The sequence below is a fragment of the Amblyomma americanum genome, chromosome 1 (genome assembly GCF_052857255.1).
Source record: "Amblyomma americanum isolate KBUSLIRL-KWMA chromosome 1, ASM5285725v1, whole genome shotgun sequence".
Lineage (NCBI taxonomy): Eukaryota > Metazoa > Arthropoda > Arachnida > Ixodida > Ixodidae > Amblyomma > Amblyomma americanum.
Window position 1 is genome coordinate 429,924,036 of NC_135497.1, and position 15,287 is coordinate 429,939,322.

At 46.3% G+C, this 15,287-nt stretch overlaps 1 protein-coding gene across 1 annotated transcript; it reads left to right on the forward strand.

Annotated features, from left to right (window-relative positions):
• The first annotated feature begins 3,750 nt into the window (after positions 1-3,750).
• LOC144103836 (uncharacterized) lies at positions 3,751-6,505 on the forward strand. The gene is made up of 2 exons (XM_077636538.1): positions 3,751-4,212; positions 5,977-6,505. The coding sequence occupies exons 1-2, from the start codon at positions 4,096-4,098 to the stop codon at positions 6,418-6,420; spliced, it is 561 nt and encodes a 186-aa protein (XP_077492664.1). The 5' UTR covers positions 3,751-4,095; the 3' UTR covers positions 6,421-6,505.
• Positions 6,506-15,287: the final 8,782 nt, after the last annotated feature.

Consider the following 15,287-nt stretch of genomic DNA (forward strand, 5'->3'; position numbering starts at 1 on the left):
TTGTGGCACATTCCATCAAAGTATTGAGCCTCATGAAGCTAGTGTAGTGTAATGTTAAGTCTATTTTTGGTCTATATTTTGTTCCCAAAGCTCGGTTGAGTTAAGGTGGCACATATATTATTTTAATTATTGGTTTGAGACGATTGACTGGCAGTGCTGTTTCGGAGCTAATTTTTTAACATTATTCGTTGTTTTCCAATTAAGGAGACAGCTTTGATCAGCATTTTGCCTGGCTATTGCTTTTTATTCTTTTCATTAATTGAAGTGCAGTACTACACTCCAACCAGGACAGTTTCAAGAACTATAGATGCTAATTTTAGTTGCATATTTTCTCTGTAGTGATGCATAAGACATGAATCACCGTGGAGTATTTCCTTACGAGTGGTAAACAATTTAATATCGAACTTCTTGATGCTCTTGCGGTGGTCAAAATGTAAGAAGTGGTTTTCACATGAGGTGTAAAAAAACCACTATACTTGCTGCTGTGTTGTAGCAGGTATAATACGATTTCTTTGGAAGTCACACCGTTGTCTTTGCTATTGCGTTCTACAAGTTAACTGGTTATAGAATGTTATTTTTTATGTGAAATAACCGTTGGGCAACTGAAAATTTTTCATTTCAGAGGAAGCAGCTTCTCCGCCTAGGTGGGAGCAACCTAAAGGAGGTGGCGGCCAATGTGATGAGCGCAGTGATGAGGGTGGCTGTGCAGAGACTATTCAGCCTGCGGGGGAGAAAAGGAAAACGCCCATTCGTTGGCACAAAGCTGTGCAGGGTGGAAACAGGTATATCTGATTTTGAATTGCTGCAGCTTTTAATTTAAAAATATTGAGATTCCTGCTTTTAAACATGTACAAGTTTTTCCAAGCTATTTTCTTGCTGTATCTTACTGTAAATTATTATAACAGCTGAAGAATATTCTGTTGCTGTGTTTATGTGATTAGTTTGGGGGTCTTAGTCATATAAAACTCCATAAAGAAGCAGCAGATGCCCTCAATCAAACCAATAATTTCCATTTGTCATATTGTAATCTGTTGTCATGAACTTCCCTGCAATGGCCGCTTTGACGTTGACTGCTGTGTCTTCATGATAGCTCTTTTTTTTGCATTTCACTACTGTACAGTCCTTCTGTTGTTTGTTGGGATACCTTGTGTGTCAGTAACGTGTGGTTTTTCTGTGTCAAATCATGAACTTGGATTTCCATATGCTTGCAGCAAGTGTATTGTTTTAAACGTTGCATTTCTTGGTCTTAATGCACACTCACCTTTCACAGATGCCATCTGCGAGAGGCAGGGTGTTTACATACTGGCAGCACAGGGTTTTATTTGCAGGTGGCTGCCCGGTGCGTGCGACCGAGGGGGCGGCCGAAAGAGGCGCTGTGCCCAAGCTTTCGAGCCTCCTCAGTAGCACACTCTTTCTGAGGAGCCACAAACTCCTTCTGGCTCAGCGCCACCTGTTAACCCCTGTGCTGGGTCAGCACCCTGCCCTGGCGCGCCCTCAGCCTCCTGCCCTGCAACCCCTCCAGGCATGGCCATCACGTCTCCCTCAGTGGCCCACCCAAGCTCTGCCCCTTCCCCTGCCCCCCCCCACAGCCTCCTCCTCACGCCCAGCCACCCCATGCAGCCCCCTTGCCACATGGATCGTTGCCCCACGGGCACATGAAAAATAAAAAAAAACTCAAACTATTTTAAGAAATTACTGTTTGCTTGTTTCATTTGGTAGCTGCTGGACATTAAGTAAAAAATCTGCATGAAATATTGCTTGCAAATCAAAATACATATGCAATGAAAATACTGCATGCAGTTTTGAAATTTTTATCGGAGTTCGAACCAATTGAATATACAGCACAAAGTTCGAGACAAGTGCACAGACACGGCATCGGTCTCGTCCTTTGTCCCCAGCGTTGCTGAAAAACCATGTCACACACACTTGCCCAAGCTTCTACAGTATCAGCAGAGTGCGTTGCTCCATAACAAACAGGGGTTCAGGCTTGTACCTCTCTCATCCAGTAAAGAGAACAGAGACGAACTCAAGTAGTGGCCGTACATGGGTCTTGTAAAGAAAGAGCAGACTATCCTGATGCCAACATAATTTTTTTGTTACTGAACATCACCAACCGTCGTAGGGCACGCTCACCTTTAAGTACAGACTCTAATTTGCGGCCGCCATTCCAACTGTGGGTCATATTGTATACCCTAGTATTTAACACAATCATGCTGCGGTGCCAGGATAGTGGGATACGACAAAGAAATATAAAGAGAGGATGACTGTAGGAAAACAAGCACGGCACATTTCTTGACATTTAAACTTAACATCAAGCTGTCCAGCCAAACTTCCAGAGCATTTAACTACTGTTTCAACGGTTGATAAAGGAAATGAATATTTTTTCGCACAAGCGAAAAAATCACTGCCATCCGTATACACATAAACTTTGACGACCGGGTGAATAGCGTTTCCACACATTAGTATATTAAACAACGGCGAAAGAATGCCAGGACCTAGGCTTATTATCTGTTCCTTAAGAACTCTCTTATCCACGCGAAGAGGTTCCAAGGAGGTTGTGCACCAGACACTTTTTAAAGCAGAATGCTGTGTTCAACGCTGTCATACGTCTTTGCAATATCCAACGTAACCAAAGCTGATACCTCGTTTTGCTCCATAGGAACCCTAGTACGGCTCTCGAAGTCTATGTGCGTGGTCTGAATAGAACGCCCACGGGGCAAACCAATCTGAGCCTCGCTGAAGCCTTGAAGAGGAAGAACAGTATTCGTGAGGCAGCGGAAGAGTACCCATTCTAGAAGCTTAACCAAATTTGAAGTGAGAGCAATCGGCCGAATATGGTCGAGATCAAAGCACTTCATGTCTTTTGGCATTAAAATACGTTAATTTCGCTGTTTTTCATTTTCTTGGAATCCGGGCTTATTCAAAAGACCATCTGACAATCTGCAAGAGGTCCGGGCCAGTGTTGCATTAGTATTTCAAGCATGCCAAATGTTACTCTGTCAATACCAGCGGCAGCATATTGATGACAATTTACTAGAAACGCAAAATGAGATATAGAGACGCTAGTGAAGTCTGCACCCAAATGAAACAGGGTTGAAGGAATGGCAGTGTGAACATGAAAACGGCCAGGCAGGCCTTGAGCTATAGACTACTGTTGGTCTTTTTCTCCTCGAGGGGGCAACACTGTGGACTGAACGATATGAGAAAAGGGAAGCACGTTAGTACGTTTCATGTATCTATGAGAGACTTCTGGTTGACTGGTTTAGAAAAATAGGTGTTCAGATTTGCATTGTATTCCTAATTAGCCTTAGATATCATTCTTTTAAAAGATGCTGCAACGAATTTGTAATTTATCTTTTTCTTATGGCACTAGTTATGCGCTAGGCTCTTCCCTGCGACTTTCCTGTGATTATAGGTTTTTTTCAAAGTCTTCATTCTACTTTATTGAAGGAGTTCTTTTTCACGGCTGATTGAAGTGTAAAGACGGATCGCCTAGTGGCGCAGCTGCAGCTGTAATCTTTGTTTTCTTCAGCGTAGAACATTTTCCCCCCAAAAACCAATTATTATTATTATTAAGCTTGGCGTTTCTGGAATTTTCACGAATATTTATTCACAGAGAGTGTGCGATTGGTATGAGCGATAATTCGTGAGGTTTACTACAAGCGTCGGTGGTGTATAAACTAGTCGGCAGGTTGGTTCCCACGCGTCGATCGGTTTCAGAGCTACCGATGCAGCAAAAGCAGCTATTGACATGTCGCACTGCTACCCTAAAATATGAAGACCCCCGAGTTTTAAACTGATCTCCAGCGAATCCTTCGATTTCAAGACGCATTAGGAATTTACGGCGCTTTTCAGCTAGCAAACGCGAATACCGACAACATTTTCTGCCCATTTATTTTAGCACGGTCTCTTCCTCTTCGCTTTCGTGGCGCTTATTTCTTCTTAGCTTGGCTCATGAGTTATGTCGCATCGTTGACGTGTTGCTCCGCGCCGTCCAACCGCTGCGCCGGCTCCCCTTACCTCTGGGTCTGGGCGGTTGCAGCTCTGCCTCGTCTGTTCCTCTGACTTACACTGCCTCGCAAGGAGACCGGTGCCATGGACCGGGAGACCATCGCCCGGCTGCTTACCATCAGGTTCCCCTCGCTGGCCGAGATGGAAGCCAAGCGAAAGGCCGCCAATGAAAGCTACGATTCCGATGTACCACCAGAAGAGGTAAGCCCCGTCTTTATTGCGACAACCATCGGCATCCTCAGTGGCTGTGGTGGTCTCTGCTGGTCACAGAGTGGGCGTTTAACCGCAGACGGCAAAAATACCGAATCAGTCTCCCCTGCTATTTCGTGAGCGATAGCTGTGTGCAAGCATTCCACCCGAATCAAAGATTTTAGCAGTGTTAACATAAGGGAGACCCTTTCACTGTTAAGAAAGGGCAGATGAACTCAATGTACAATCTAGCAATGTGCATGCTTTACATTTCTGCCAGATAATTTAAGTTTTCTCTATTTAGAGGGTCCTCATGATGTGTGAACAACACTTGCAAATAAGGACGAAGCGAAAAAAACTGCATATATCCGACGCACATGCTCCCGTCACTGCCATGAGTACCCCATATATAACCATTTATTTCTATACTATCCATGGCTGCTCATATCACTACCTTGTAATTTATCGGCTCAACTCTCACTGTGTTCAAGGCTAAAATGCAGATCAAAGTTTTTCTATAAAGGATTAACCTGGAAACTTTTGGTAAACTATGCTTACATTCCGTAGGCTCACGTAGGCCTGTATTTGTATTGAGGTTTATAATTACTGGCTGTATTAAATAAGTAAAATATTTCAGTTGCTGTTCTGCCTGGGGATTCTATTCCACAATATTTAGTTCAGGTATACTCTTGTTGAAAATATGTGCGAGCTTCGGCTCGTTCTCTTACTCAGAGAGAAAAAGCGACCGTAATGCCGGAAGTAATTTTGAGAGGATTGCAATGACCATTGTTTTATGCTGGTTAAAAGCAACATTCACAAGGTGATACTGTGTTTTTACCAGAGCTCGCTTTTGTTGAACGACCGCGGTTTCTGCAAAATACCAAGGTAGTTAGTTTTGTGTAGGATACCAGACGTGTTATTACGATATCTCACCTTAGGCGTGCACCCAGAGAGAGATCAGAAAAGTCACGTTCACGTCTCAGACCAAGCTATGCCAGGACCAATCTAAGACTTCGAAAGAAGTCGCTCATCAAAGGCTTCCTTCGCCACGAGGGCAGAGGAAGGCCTGTAACAGCTCCAGCGACGGGAGGATTTTGTTCGTACAATTTTTATGAAGGATATGATCATCGCTTTCTTTAGGAGATAATTTCGTAGAGACATTAACTTCAGAGGGTGACCGGTACTCATGAACTTACAGGAGCCTGGTAGTTGATTTTAAAAGAGAACCATATTACCTGGTTGAAAAGTTGTAATCGTAAGTGTCCATTGTGTGTCCATTGGTTGTTTGGCTCACAGGTAACGGTTTCTCGTCTATGTGAACGCATACACTGTACAGGGTTCTATTTACTGGAAGTACTGAGATATCAATCAGACTCTCCATGCGCGGCACACTGCATACGAGATCATCACGCTAGTCAGCGTGAAAAAAAACTGTGGCAGTAAATATTACCCTGCCTAGTATATGTCCAACGTAGACAGGGAAACCCGCACCGGTGAGCCAATAAACAACTAATGGAGACACCACTGACAATGACCATTACAAATTTCCAGGCATATGTTCGTACATATTTTTTAATATAGTTTAAAGTGGTCCAGTCAGTTGATAAATACCGTACGTGTGTTTGCGACATTGAATTTGTGATATTCATGCACTTCAACCAATACATGTGACAAAAATACTCTCCAGAACAATTGCGGTAAGCGAACTTAATTGACAGCGAGAGTGCGATTCGTAAAGCTGCCTTGAGCGACCATCCCGCTTTCTTTTCTCTGCAGCAGCGTCACATGTCGGACCAGAGGCGTCGCCTGCTGAACATCAGGCCCGCAGGAGAGGACACCATACACTGGTGCTGGCTCTGCGACAGAAGATTCCACCTTCCGAGCCGTCTAATCGCCCACCAGATATACCAGCATGATTTTGACGGCGAGCCCCGGCCCATCAAAGTGCCATGTCCTATCTGCTACCGCTTGTGCAGGAACGAGCTCATCATGGGCCTGCACTTGGGAACCCACATTGGCGAACGGCGGTGCTTCAAGTGCGGCGCTGAGTTCGCCAGCGCCACTTCTGCCCATGCCCACAAGCGCCTCCACCACAACCGCGGTAATTTCCAGTGCGGCTTTTGTAGGAAGCTCTTCGCGCTCAAGAGCAAGAGGGACGACCACTGCCGCCTGGAACATCTCCGACAGCTGAAGCGTCAGCGCTCAGCGACCAGCTTCTAGGCCAGCAATGGCCAGACACGAAAGTGCGTCCGAGACCCTTCGAAGCTTGGGAAATTAAGCAAAAGGTGCGGGTGCAAATAAAAAAGTGGGCTTCTTTGCGTGAAGATGCCTCCGTCGGTTTGGCATGGCTTTTCATCTATCGATTTTTGACGTTGAGGCATGAGGTGGTAAGCAGTGGATAGTCATCCGGACACGAGCGGACAGGAAAATATCTGCTTGCGTGCAAAAACTTGAAAGGTGAGCAGTGGGAATGTTACCTGTCTTTTAGGGAGATGTAGTCAACGACCAAATGAGCTCGGGATTAGGATGTCTACGTGAGTTAAAGATTATGATGCCTAAGAAGGGATAGGTGACACGTACGGAACGCGAGGGGAGCTTCTCCGTTTCATGCCACTCGTAGGTGGCGCTGTTCTCTGTAGTGTGAAGTAGTGAGCGCGCCAAGCGCTGAGCCAGGCAGGCCGCGTGGCAGATTCATTCTAAGCGGTGCGTGCTAAAGGCTTGCATTTATTAAATAAAGCTCCTGGTGTGTGTTTCAGCGCCGATAAGTAATAAGTGAGAGTGAGAACTTGTTGCCCCAGTGTTAAGGCAACACATTCGTTCGGAAGGAATGTCGTCATTCGCAAGCGATGGCCCAGCTTTTTGAAGCAGCACAACAAGCTCTCATCTGCTCTAGCTGCTTCAACGGAAGGACCCTGACTGCGACCTCAAGCACTGATGAGTCGATATTTATTTTTCGGGAGCAAGCACTAATGCGATGGGCGCCATTTTTTAGCGAAAGTGTCCATTGGCCAACCCTGAAGTTGTTCGCAACTGGCCTAGTGCGAGCGCTCTGTCCCGCGCCACTTCCCGATCATCGTCGCATCCTACGTGAGACTAATCCGGTGGTTCTGAAGCGATCAAAATCGTCTCTATCGAGCCCGCAGCTGGCGTAGGGAGATTGTTCCGTCACTTTTCTTGTCGGCCTCTGGTGGAATGGCACACACTGACAGTGGGGGATCGGCGATCGTATTTTGCACATTTAAACATTAGCAACGCATTGACGCATTTAAGTCTCACACGGGAGAAAGTTTGCAGTAGAGGAAAAAACATAATAAATTGTATCTAACAAAGCAATCTCCCTGACTTATTTATGTAGATATGAACGTAAATGCAGACTGGTTTTTAAACCTATCCTCTGGCGCTTGTCCCACATGAGAGAATAACCGGAATAGAATGAGGAATTCCTAATCGGGAGAGGGGAATCTCCAGATCACACTTCGTAGTGTAGCAAACCGTTGACAGGAGAGAAGTTGATCAAGTTATTCAATTTCACCTCGTGATTCACAGTCGTTCCAGCGTGAGAATCGTGATATGCACAAATAAAGAATAATTCTGGTATTCTGGAAAAGAGGGGGGTCATGGGCACCCCGCATTGCCTTGACCGGCATAAGCGGACACTCCTTGGGAATACCAAGTGCTGAAAATCCGCTGTAGCAAAAAGAGGCTGATGACTCTAGGAATGCAGTTGCAGGAAACATAGAAATCGGGTGACTGCCAAATGCACAGTGTTTGTATTTAATGGCACCACATGCTTGCAAATGCAGAATGTTCTAAAAAATAGCAATCACATTATCGTAAATGCCGCAATGACTGGATGCCATTGAAAAGGCACTTCTTTAATATGTGGTGGAATGAAAAATCCTAGGGAACGGATCAGCAGGGTGGCTACTCGAGCCAAAGAGCGCAGTCAGGACAGAAGGACAATCTGAAAGAATAATGGCCGGATGTAATGGCCGCTCATCGTCGCCTTTTTACGTAGCACAACTCCGTGCCTTCGTACTGATTCGAATGTAGTAAACATTCTCGGCATTTCAAACTTTTAAACGTGAACCTAACCTAGACCGTCACTAGCTACGCTTCCGTTGTGCCATTCATATACTATAGCTTGAGCTTGCAGGAAGTGTTACATCTCTGGTTTCCGCAGGTCTCCTTTCGCAAGACGACTGACTAATTAGTAGCTTGCTGAGGTACCTACGCTTTGGACGTGCTGTTGCGTGTGCTATTCCAGTACAGGACGCACTGAAACTTTTCACGCCGTAGTTTTTCTCAGGACGCTTGTCGATTCCTTAGATCCCTCCATTTTTCCTATTGTCCTTTGTATGGGAGAAGAGAACCTACCTCTGAAAGGTCTTCGAAATTTTTTTTTCATTGGTTAAACTCGATCGATCGATCCTTCTTATTTTGGTCGCTTGCACTAAAACCTTCGCAGATATCCGCGTGTTCTCGCCGTATTGAGTGCATTTTGTTCAAGCCAGAGATACTTCAACGGACACACAGTGAAGGCTGCGATGTAATCATACGCAGCGATTTGCTTTCTGGACCAATAACCCGTTTTGAAATTCGCACCTTTGAACTTAAGAAACAACAGAAAGTTCAAACAGAAGAGACAAAGTAGTCTGAAACAGCCCCTTCATCCTTTGTGGTCTGTAAGATTATCACGTGAAGAGGCACTTACTTCGAAACGCTCCAGTTTCAGGGGGCGGCCGCATATCTGCGTTTAATTTACACTACCTTTTCTAGGATGCTTTATCTTCTAGTGGTACGCCGAAACATTTCCGTAAACTCCTGGCACCGCGTCGCTGGTAAGCGCCGGTCTATCACGGAGAATACTGACTGTTGCGCCGCTGTTCACAGGTCCCTGAAGTGCCGTAAGTGACGCTCACAGAGAGCTGATTTCTCGTTTAGAACTTTGTCTGCCTGTAGGACAGCTCGACCACGTTTCAAAACGTCTGGGGAACTTTGTAACAGAAAAGAAAATAGCGCGCTGATATGGCTTCCTTCACGATATGCAACACGGCGTACGGTCGTGGACAGAATATGGACCACGCTTCGGCGGCCAAATTCCTCTGATGAATTACTTAATAAATAGAAATTGATTTTTCATGCATATGTAAGTAATATTAACTTTTATGTGTCCACATAAAGGCTGCAAGCATATACATTTCTGTTCTACAACGCGACTGAACAAGCTGAACGCAGAAGCGTGGTCTATATGTTCTTGGCGCATCTGTACGTAGAACGGGGCGTAATGTAGAGAGTCTGCCTCGCAATATTTACCCGATGATCAATTGGTCTTGTGCATTGTGCGGACCACAAACATGCGTGGTTAAAAGCTCCCCTCCACCCCCAACAAACGCCGCGAAAAGCAGATGCGTAAAACGTCGAGCCGAGTAGACGACAGGCCCACACGCGCACGCATGGCGAGCGCGGTGTCGAAAGCTATTGGATTAAAAATTATTTATTCCTTAATTGATTAAATACTATTATAATGATTGATTGATTGATTGAATGAATGATTAACAGACGGACGATCGGGCGGGCTGGCGGGCTGACGTATGGACGGATGGTCAGATAGACGGATGCATCGATGGATGGCCTCAATCGAAACGCGGCCATCTCCATCCACACAGACCCGCTATTCGGCACGGCGTTCCGCGGGTATCGCCAGCTGGGGAGGGAGCTTAAAAAAAAGGCTATTGTGGAATGGACATCGCGAATGAATTTTCTCACATCCCGGTCGACACTCGAACCGCACTGTTCGGCTTTTCGATAAGATAGAGAGAATGAGGGGCCGTAGTGGAGGGCTCTGGAATAATTTCGACCACCTGTAAATCTTTAACCTGCACTGACAACGCACAGCGCACGGGCGGCTTTGCATTTCGTCTCTATCGAAACGCGGCCCCCACGAGTGATATTCGAACAGGGAAACTCTGGCTCAGTAGCCGAGCATCCTCACCACAGAGCCACTGCAGCTCGTGCCAGCCTGGGCACATACTCCGCTTTATGAAAAAATATGCTTTTATCTGGAGGAAACTCACAATAACTGTCATGATTCTTTGCCAGCACCTAATCCGCGCCTTTTCAAAAAATGAAATAAAAAAGTGTAGAGGACACTTAATCTTCGCCTTAAGCGTATGATGCGATAGTAGATGGTTATGCTTTCTATTCTAAGCCTACAATGTTGTCAACACCAACGTCAATGAGCCCTACGAACACAGGCGGCCTATCGCTCCAGTGCGGCGTTTCTGCCGCAACATTGTCAGCGCCAAGGCAGGCAGCGCACATCTCTCTCACCGCCCCACATACCTCAAAGCACGATTGAGTTGTCAACTGACCCTGGTAGGCAGATGTGCGCCTCTCCCTTCCTCAGACCACTAATTACCACGATGCATTTTTTTTACTCAGTCCCCGATTACACGGTGCAGGTTCGAGTCCCTTTCGCAAGCTAGGCTCTAACCTGACAAATAAATTTATGCTGCACGAAACACTGAATCGTATGACACCATTCGAAACACTATGCGGCAAACGGTTAGCATGATACGATTTTTAGGCATCCCCAGATATTTTCGACACGTGGTGCTGACAACACGGATGGTTTTTGCCTCGAAAGAGTTGTATACGCTGTAGCGTAAAATTTGTCTCAGTTCTGAGTGGAGGAAAGGCGCATAGCTTGTTCACTTTCTCGCCGGACGCCTGAAGCGAGCCGCAAACGGCGAATGACACTTCAGTTATCAATCTTTTAGTCGGCGTATGACATGTGTGGCACGCGGTTGCCTTGTTCGCCCCTGTGCTGATATCAGTGCATGGTAAATATCCCTATTTAGCCGGAATTATCCCAGAGACCTCCAATAAGGCACATCTATCTTCCTTTCTTCTTTCTCTCTCTCTTTTATTCCTTCCCTTCAGGCGTAGTTTTGGTGTCCTCCAATTTAAGTAATCAGTTACTGCGTCAATTCCTTTCCTCAAAAACCAATTTTGAGTTTTAATTTAAACCGCCCCGGCCCAGAGCTCTGACTGCATCGGCCAAATCTGCGACTGTGGCTTAAAGTACTAGGCAATAAAAAGTTCTTTTGGTGAAGAGAACGACATATAACAGCCAACGAAGCGGAGGCTGCGGAACTAGTGCGACCGCGAAACCACAGTAGTCCGCTACGTGTCATTCGTTCTTCTTGAAACTCAGGTGTGTGTTTGGAAGAAAAAAAATGAATGTGGATTAGCTCAGGTAATCCAAGGTAAACGTGGCAGTGACTGTGGCTCAGCTTGAGCCAGTGGGCAGGCTCGTGCACTGTCCTTTTCATTCTTCTTTCAGTCGCAACAACAGGAGCAATAGGGGCGATTTAACCGTGTTACAGCGCTTTCTGTAGGGCTCTTCTATTTTAGTCAGTGGGTGTGTTACGTCTACCTTTCGTGCTTTCACAATGCAGGTGGTAAACGGAGTGTTCGTCATCATAAAAACTTCATTATCATTGAGAGACAGCGTTAGAAAAACTTTATTAGAACGAAGGTTTGTTTGATTTATCCGGGTTTAACATCACAAAGCGCTCAGGATATGAGGGGTGCTGTTGTGAAGAGCTCTGGTAATATAGAATTCCTCAGACTTCCAGGCTCTCAGGCTCCTGGGTCTCTGCACAACCCCACAGCAGTAAAGTGTTTATGCTCCTTCAGACCGCAGTACAGGCATCCCGGTCGGTATAGCGATTGTTTCCACGACCGGGTCAACGGAGCGCAGCAGAATGTCCTAGTGCACCCAGGTTTACCGTGTTCTGGGCCTCGCGGCAAGGGTCAGCCGAGGAAAAATATGCAGAGCAGAATTAAGAGGTTAGCGACGGAGTGCACAGGACTAATTGAGGAAAAGGCGTTGATAATGAGAAAATATGAAAGGAGAGGAGAGGCAGGTAGGCAGGTGAAAACGTGATGGACGAGTAAAGCCTAGGGTTGGTCTGGCTCTTGATCCCGGGTGGCGGCCAACAGTCGATGACGTGCGGCGACCTCTCCAGCCCACTCTACCAGCCGCCTTTGTGAGGCTGGTTTGGAGCTGGAGACCGTGATCTCCCAACCCCCTTTGTCCGGGAGGTACCAGCGAGATGGTGGTTGGAATCCTCGACAGAGGTATAAAATGTGGTCAAAGAGTGCTCTCGGAGCCCCACAAAGAGAGCATTCGGGTCTGTATTGGCTTGGTGGATAATTGCTTAGAGCCGGTGAAGGGAATGTGCGAGCCTAGAGCCGTCTCCAGATAGTTTGTTGCTCTTTCGAGAGGCAGATGTGTGATGAAGGATAGACGAGTCTTTGCTCCCTGTAATGTAGGGTTATTTCATAATAGGTCAGGAGCCGGTCCCTAGCGCTACACCGGTCTACGGTGTGCCCTGCTCGGTTGACGTACGCTCCAGCAAGAGAGTGGGCCACTTCGTTACCGGGGTGTCCTGCGTGGGCTGGCACCCACACAATTTGAACTGGTTGGTGTTCTGCGCAGCGAGAATTGAGAATTTTTCAGGTGGAAGAATGAATCTGTCGCCGTGCAAAATTCGTGACTGCTGTTTTAGAGTCACTCAGATTGAGTGTGGCAGCGGAGGAGGAAACGCTATGGCTGCTTCTTCGGCTTCAAGTGAGGTTGTTGCCATAATCGACCACGAGGCTATTTGTTTGAGGTCACTTGATGCTACAGTGATGACAAGGCCGAATTGTGGGTGTACTCTGCCACGTCCATGTAGAACGCGTCTTTGTTGTTTGCATGAGCTTTGTGTAAAGCCTTGGCACGAGCTTCGCATCCGGCCTGGATGTGAACTGTGTGTATGTTTTTGGGCAGAGGGTGAACTATCAGTCTGTCCCTAATGTCTGTTTGATGACGTGGGCGTTGTTGGGGGGTGAACCTGCTGGCTGAATCTTTAGAGAGGCGAGAATGTGTCTACAACCATTTGTGGAGGAGGGTCTGTCAATCGGAGCCATGCGATGAGCTTCAGTTAGGTCTTGTAGTGCATTGTGTATTCCCATACGTAGGAGATGGGTGGTGGGAGCTCGTTGAGGCAGATTTAAGGCTCACTTGTACGCCTGCCTTATTAGTGCATCTACCTTCTCCTCCTCCGCCCTTGTCAGGTAGAGGTAGGGAAGGGAGTTAACCATCCGACTAATCACGAATGCCTGCACTAGCCGCCTCAGGTCATCTTCACGCACGCCTGGGTGCTTGTTGGCTTTTCTTCTAATCAGTCGGATGGTTTGATATGTAGTGATTGTTAGTGTCGAAATGGTCTACATGTTGCGTCCATTGTTTTGTGAGAACATGCCAAGAATGCGTATCTTTTCAACCTCTGTCTCTGGTCGACCATTGACCTTGACGAGTATGGAGGTGTTTTCCTTTCTGTTGCGTTTCGGGGTCGGGTGGAGTATCAAGAGTTCAGACTTAGCAGAGGAGCATGCGAGGCCTATAGAGGCTGCGCACTCCACTACCGCGTCGGCACCTGCTTGAAGGGTTTCTTCCATGGTCCCAACATCCCCCATGGTGGTCCATAAGGCAATGTAGTCTGCATAGGAGTAGTGGGAGAGGTTTGGGATGCGCTCTAGCTTGCTAGCCATGCGAATGAGAGTGATGGTGAAAAGTAGGGGAGATGGGAGATGGTGCGCAATTTGCGCCAAAGCGTTGTCTGTGGATTGCTATGTGACTTGTTCGATTGAAGGCATAGCTGACGCGGGATATGAAGATGTATAGCAGGCGCAATGGGGGAGAGCGGAGGTTGGGTTCTTGAGACGAATACAGAGCTTTTCATAGTCCTCTGCGGAACAATGAACTCTGAGGCTGACTGCATAAATTTGGCTAAGATTGGCGGCAGCTTAGATTTGTAGCTGGACGCGGCTTCATAGAGCGATTAAGGTGTCCACTGAACCAGTTACACTCGGTACTCACAGACATCACTCTGACGGACACCGGTGAAACTCAGGCAGTGAGGCAATCAGTGACATCTTTTTCGAAGGCAAAAATAAAGAAATGAGAGAAAGCATATGCAATAAAAAAAAGTTTCGAATTCAAATCACGTAAGTAGTATTAGGTGCCGTCTGTAAACATTATGATTACTGCTGTTCGAACACGTCAGCAGAGTTCTGTGATAAACCCTTGCTGACCAAACGCTTATTGCAAATGATTTTAGCCTACACACCACCAAAGAATGAACATTGCTGCCGTGAACTACGCTACAGTTTCCTGCCCGGCAGTATATACACGCGGCGCGAGTGGACCTGAAGTAATGCCAACGTTACTCAGCAGATCCTATCTACAGCGGGGAACTCGCAACGCAGTTTGATGTTTTCATGATGGAAAAAGTCACCTGAATTCGGTATGTATGAATGCCCCGCAGAATTGGTGTACAAGACGATCGTCTTAAAAAGGCTGCGCGTACACTCTTCCAAAAAGTGGGGAAGATAGAGCTTGATACTTTCGGCTAAATCAGACGTGCTGCTGCAGTAGCTCCGCCATCCCAATCTGTAGAAGGCGCAAAGCAGCACTGAATTCCAGCGTAGGTTGAGTGTCACTACGGATGGTAATTAAAACAGACATATTATACAGCAGGCTTAACGGAATCGCTTGTAAACGAACGCCTTAGGCTCTTTAAAAGGTCCTTAAAAGGAAACAAAATAAAAAATAATGGCTCCAATCCACGCTGTGAAGGGGGTTCCACAGCGAAGCTCTAAACAGCACAATTACCCACTGCGACATCACTTTAACACTCACACGCGTGGCTCTACAAAAAAACAAACCATATACAAGTAAAATGTACTTATATTACCATTTAATACTTCACAACATTCATGACTTGTTTTGGATCCGTATGATATACACTGAGATTTTCACTTCGACCTGTAAAGATATTTTCTAAGGCTACATCAATGTATGAACCATGAATGGTAGTTGATTGAGCTGCATTGGTGAAGCGGTGTTCCCATTCTTCTCACGCGCCTTATCATTCGTCAAGTTGTTTATGTGCTTGTTTTAAATTTTTTCATAATGAAAGCGAGTACTGCGATTTATGCCATATGCCTGTTTTTAAAAGAGTTTACCATTT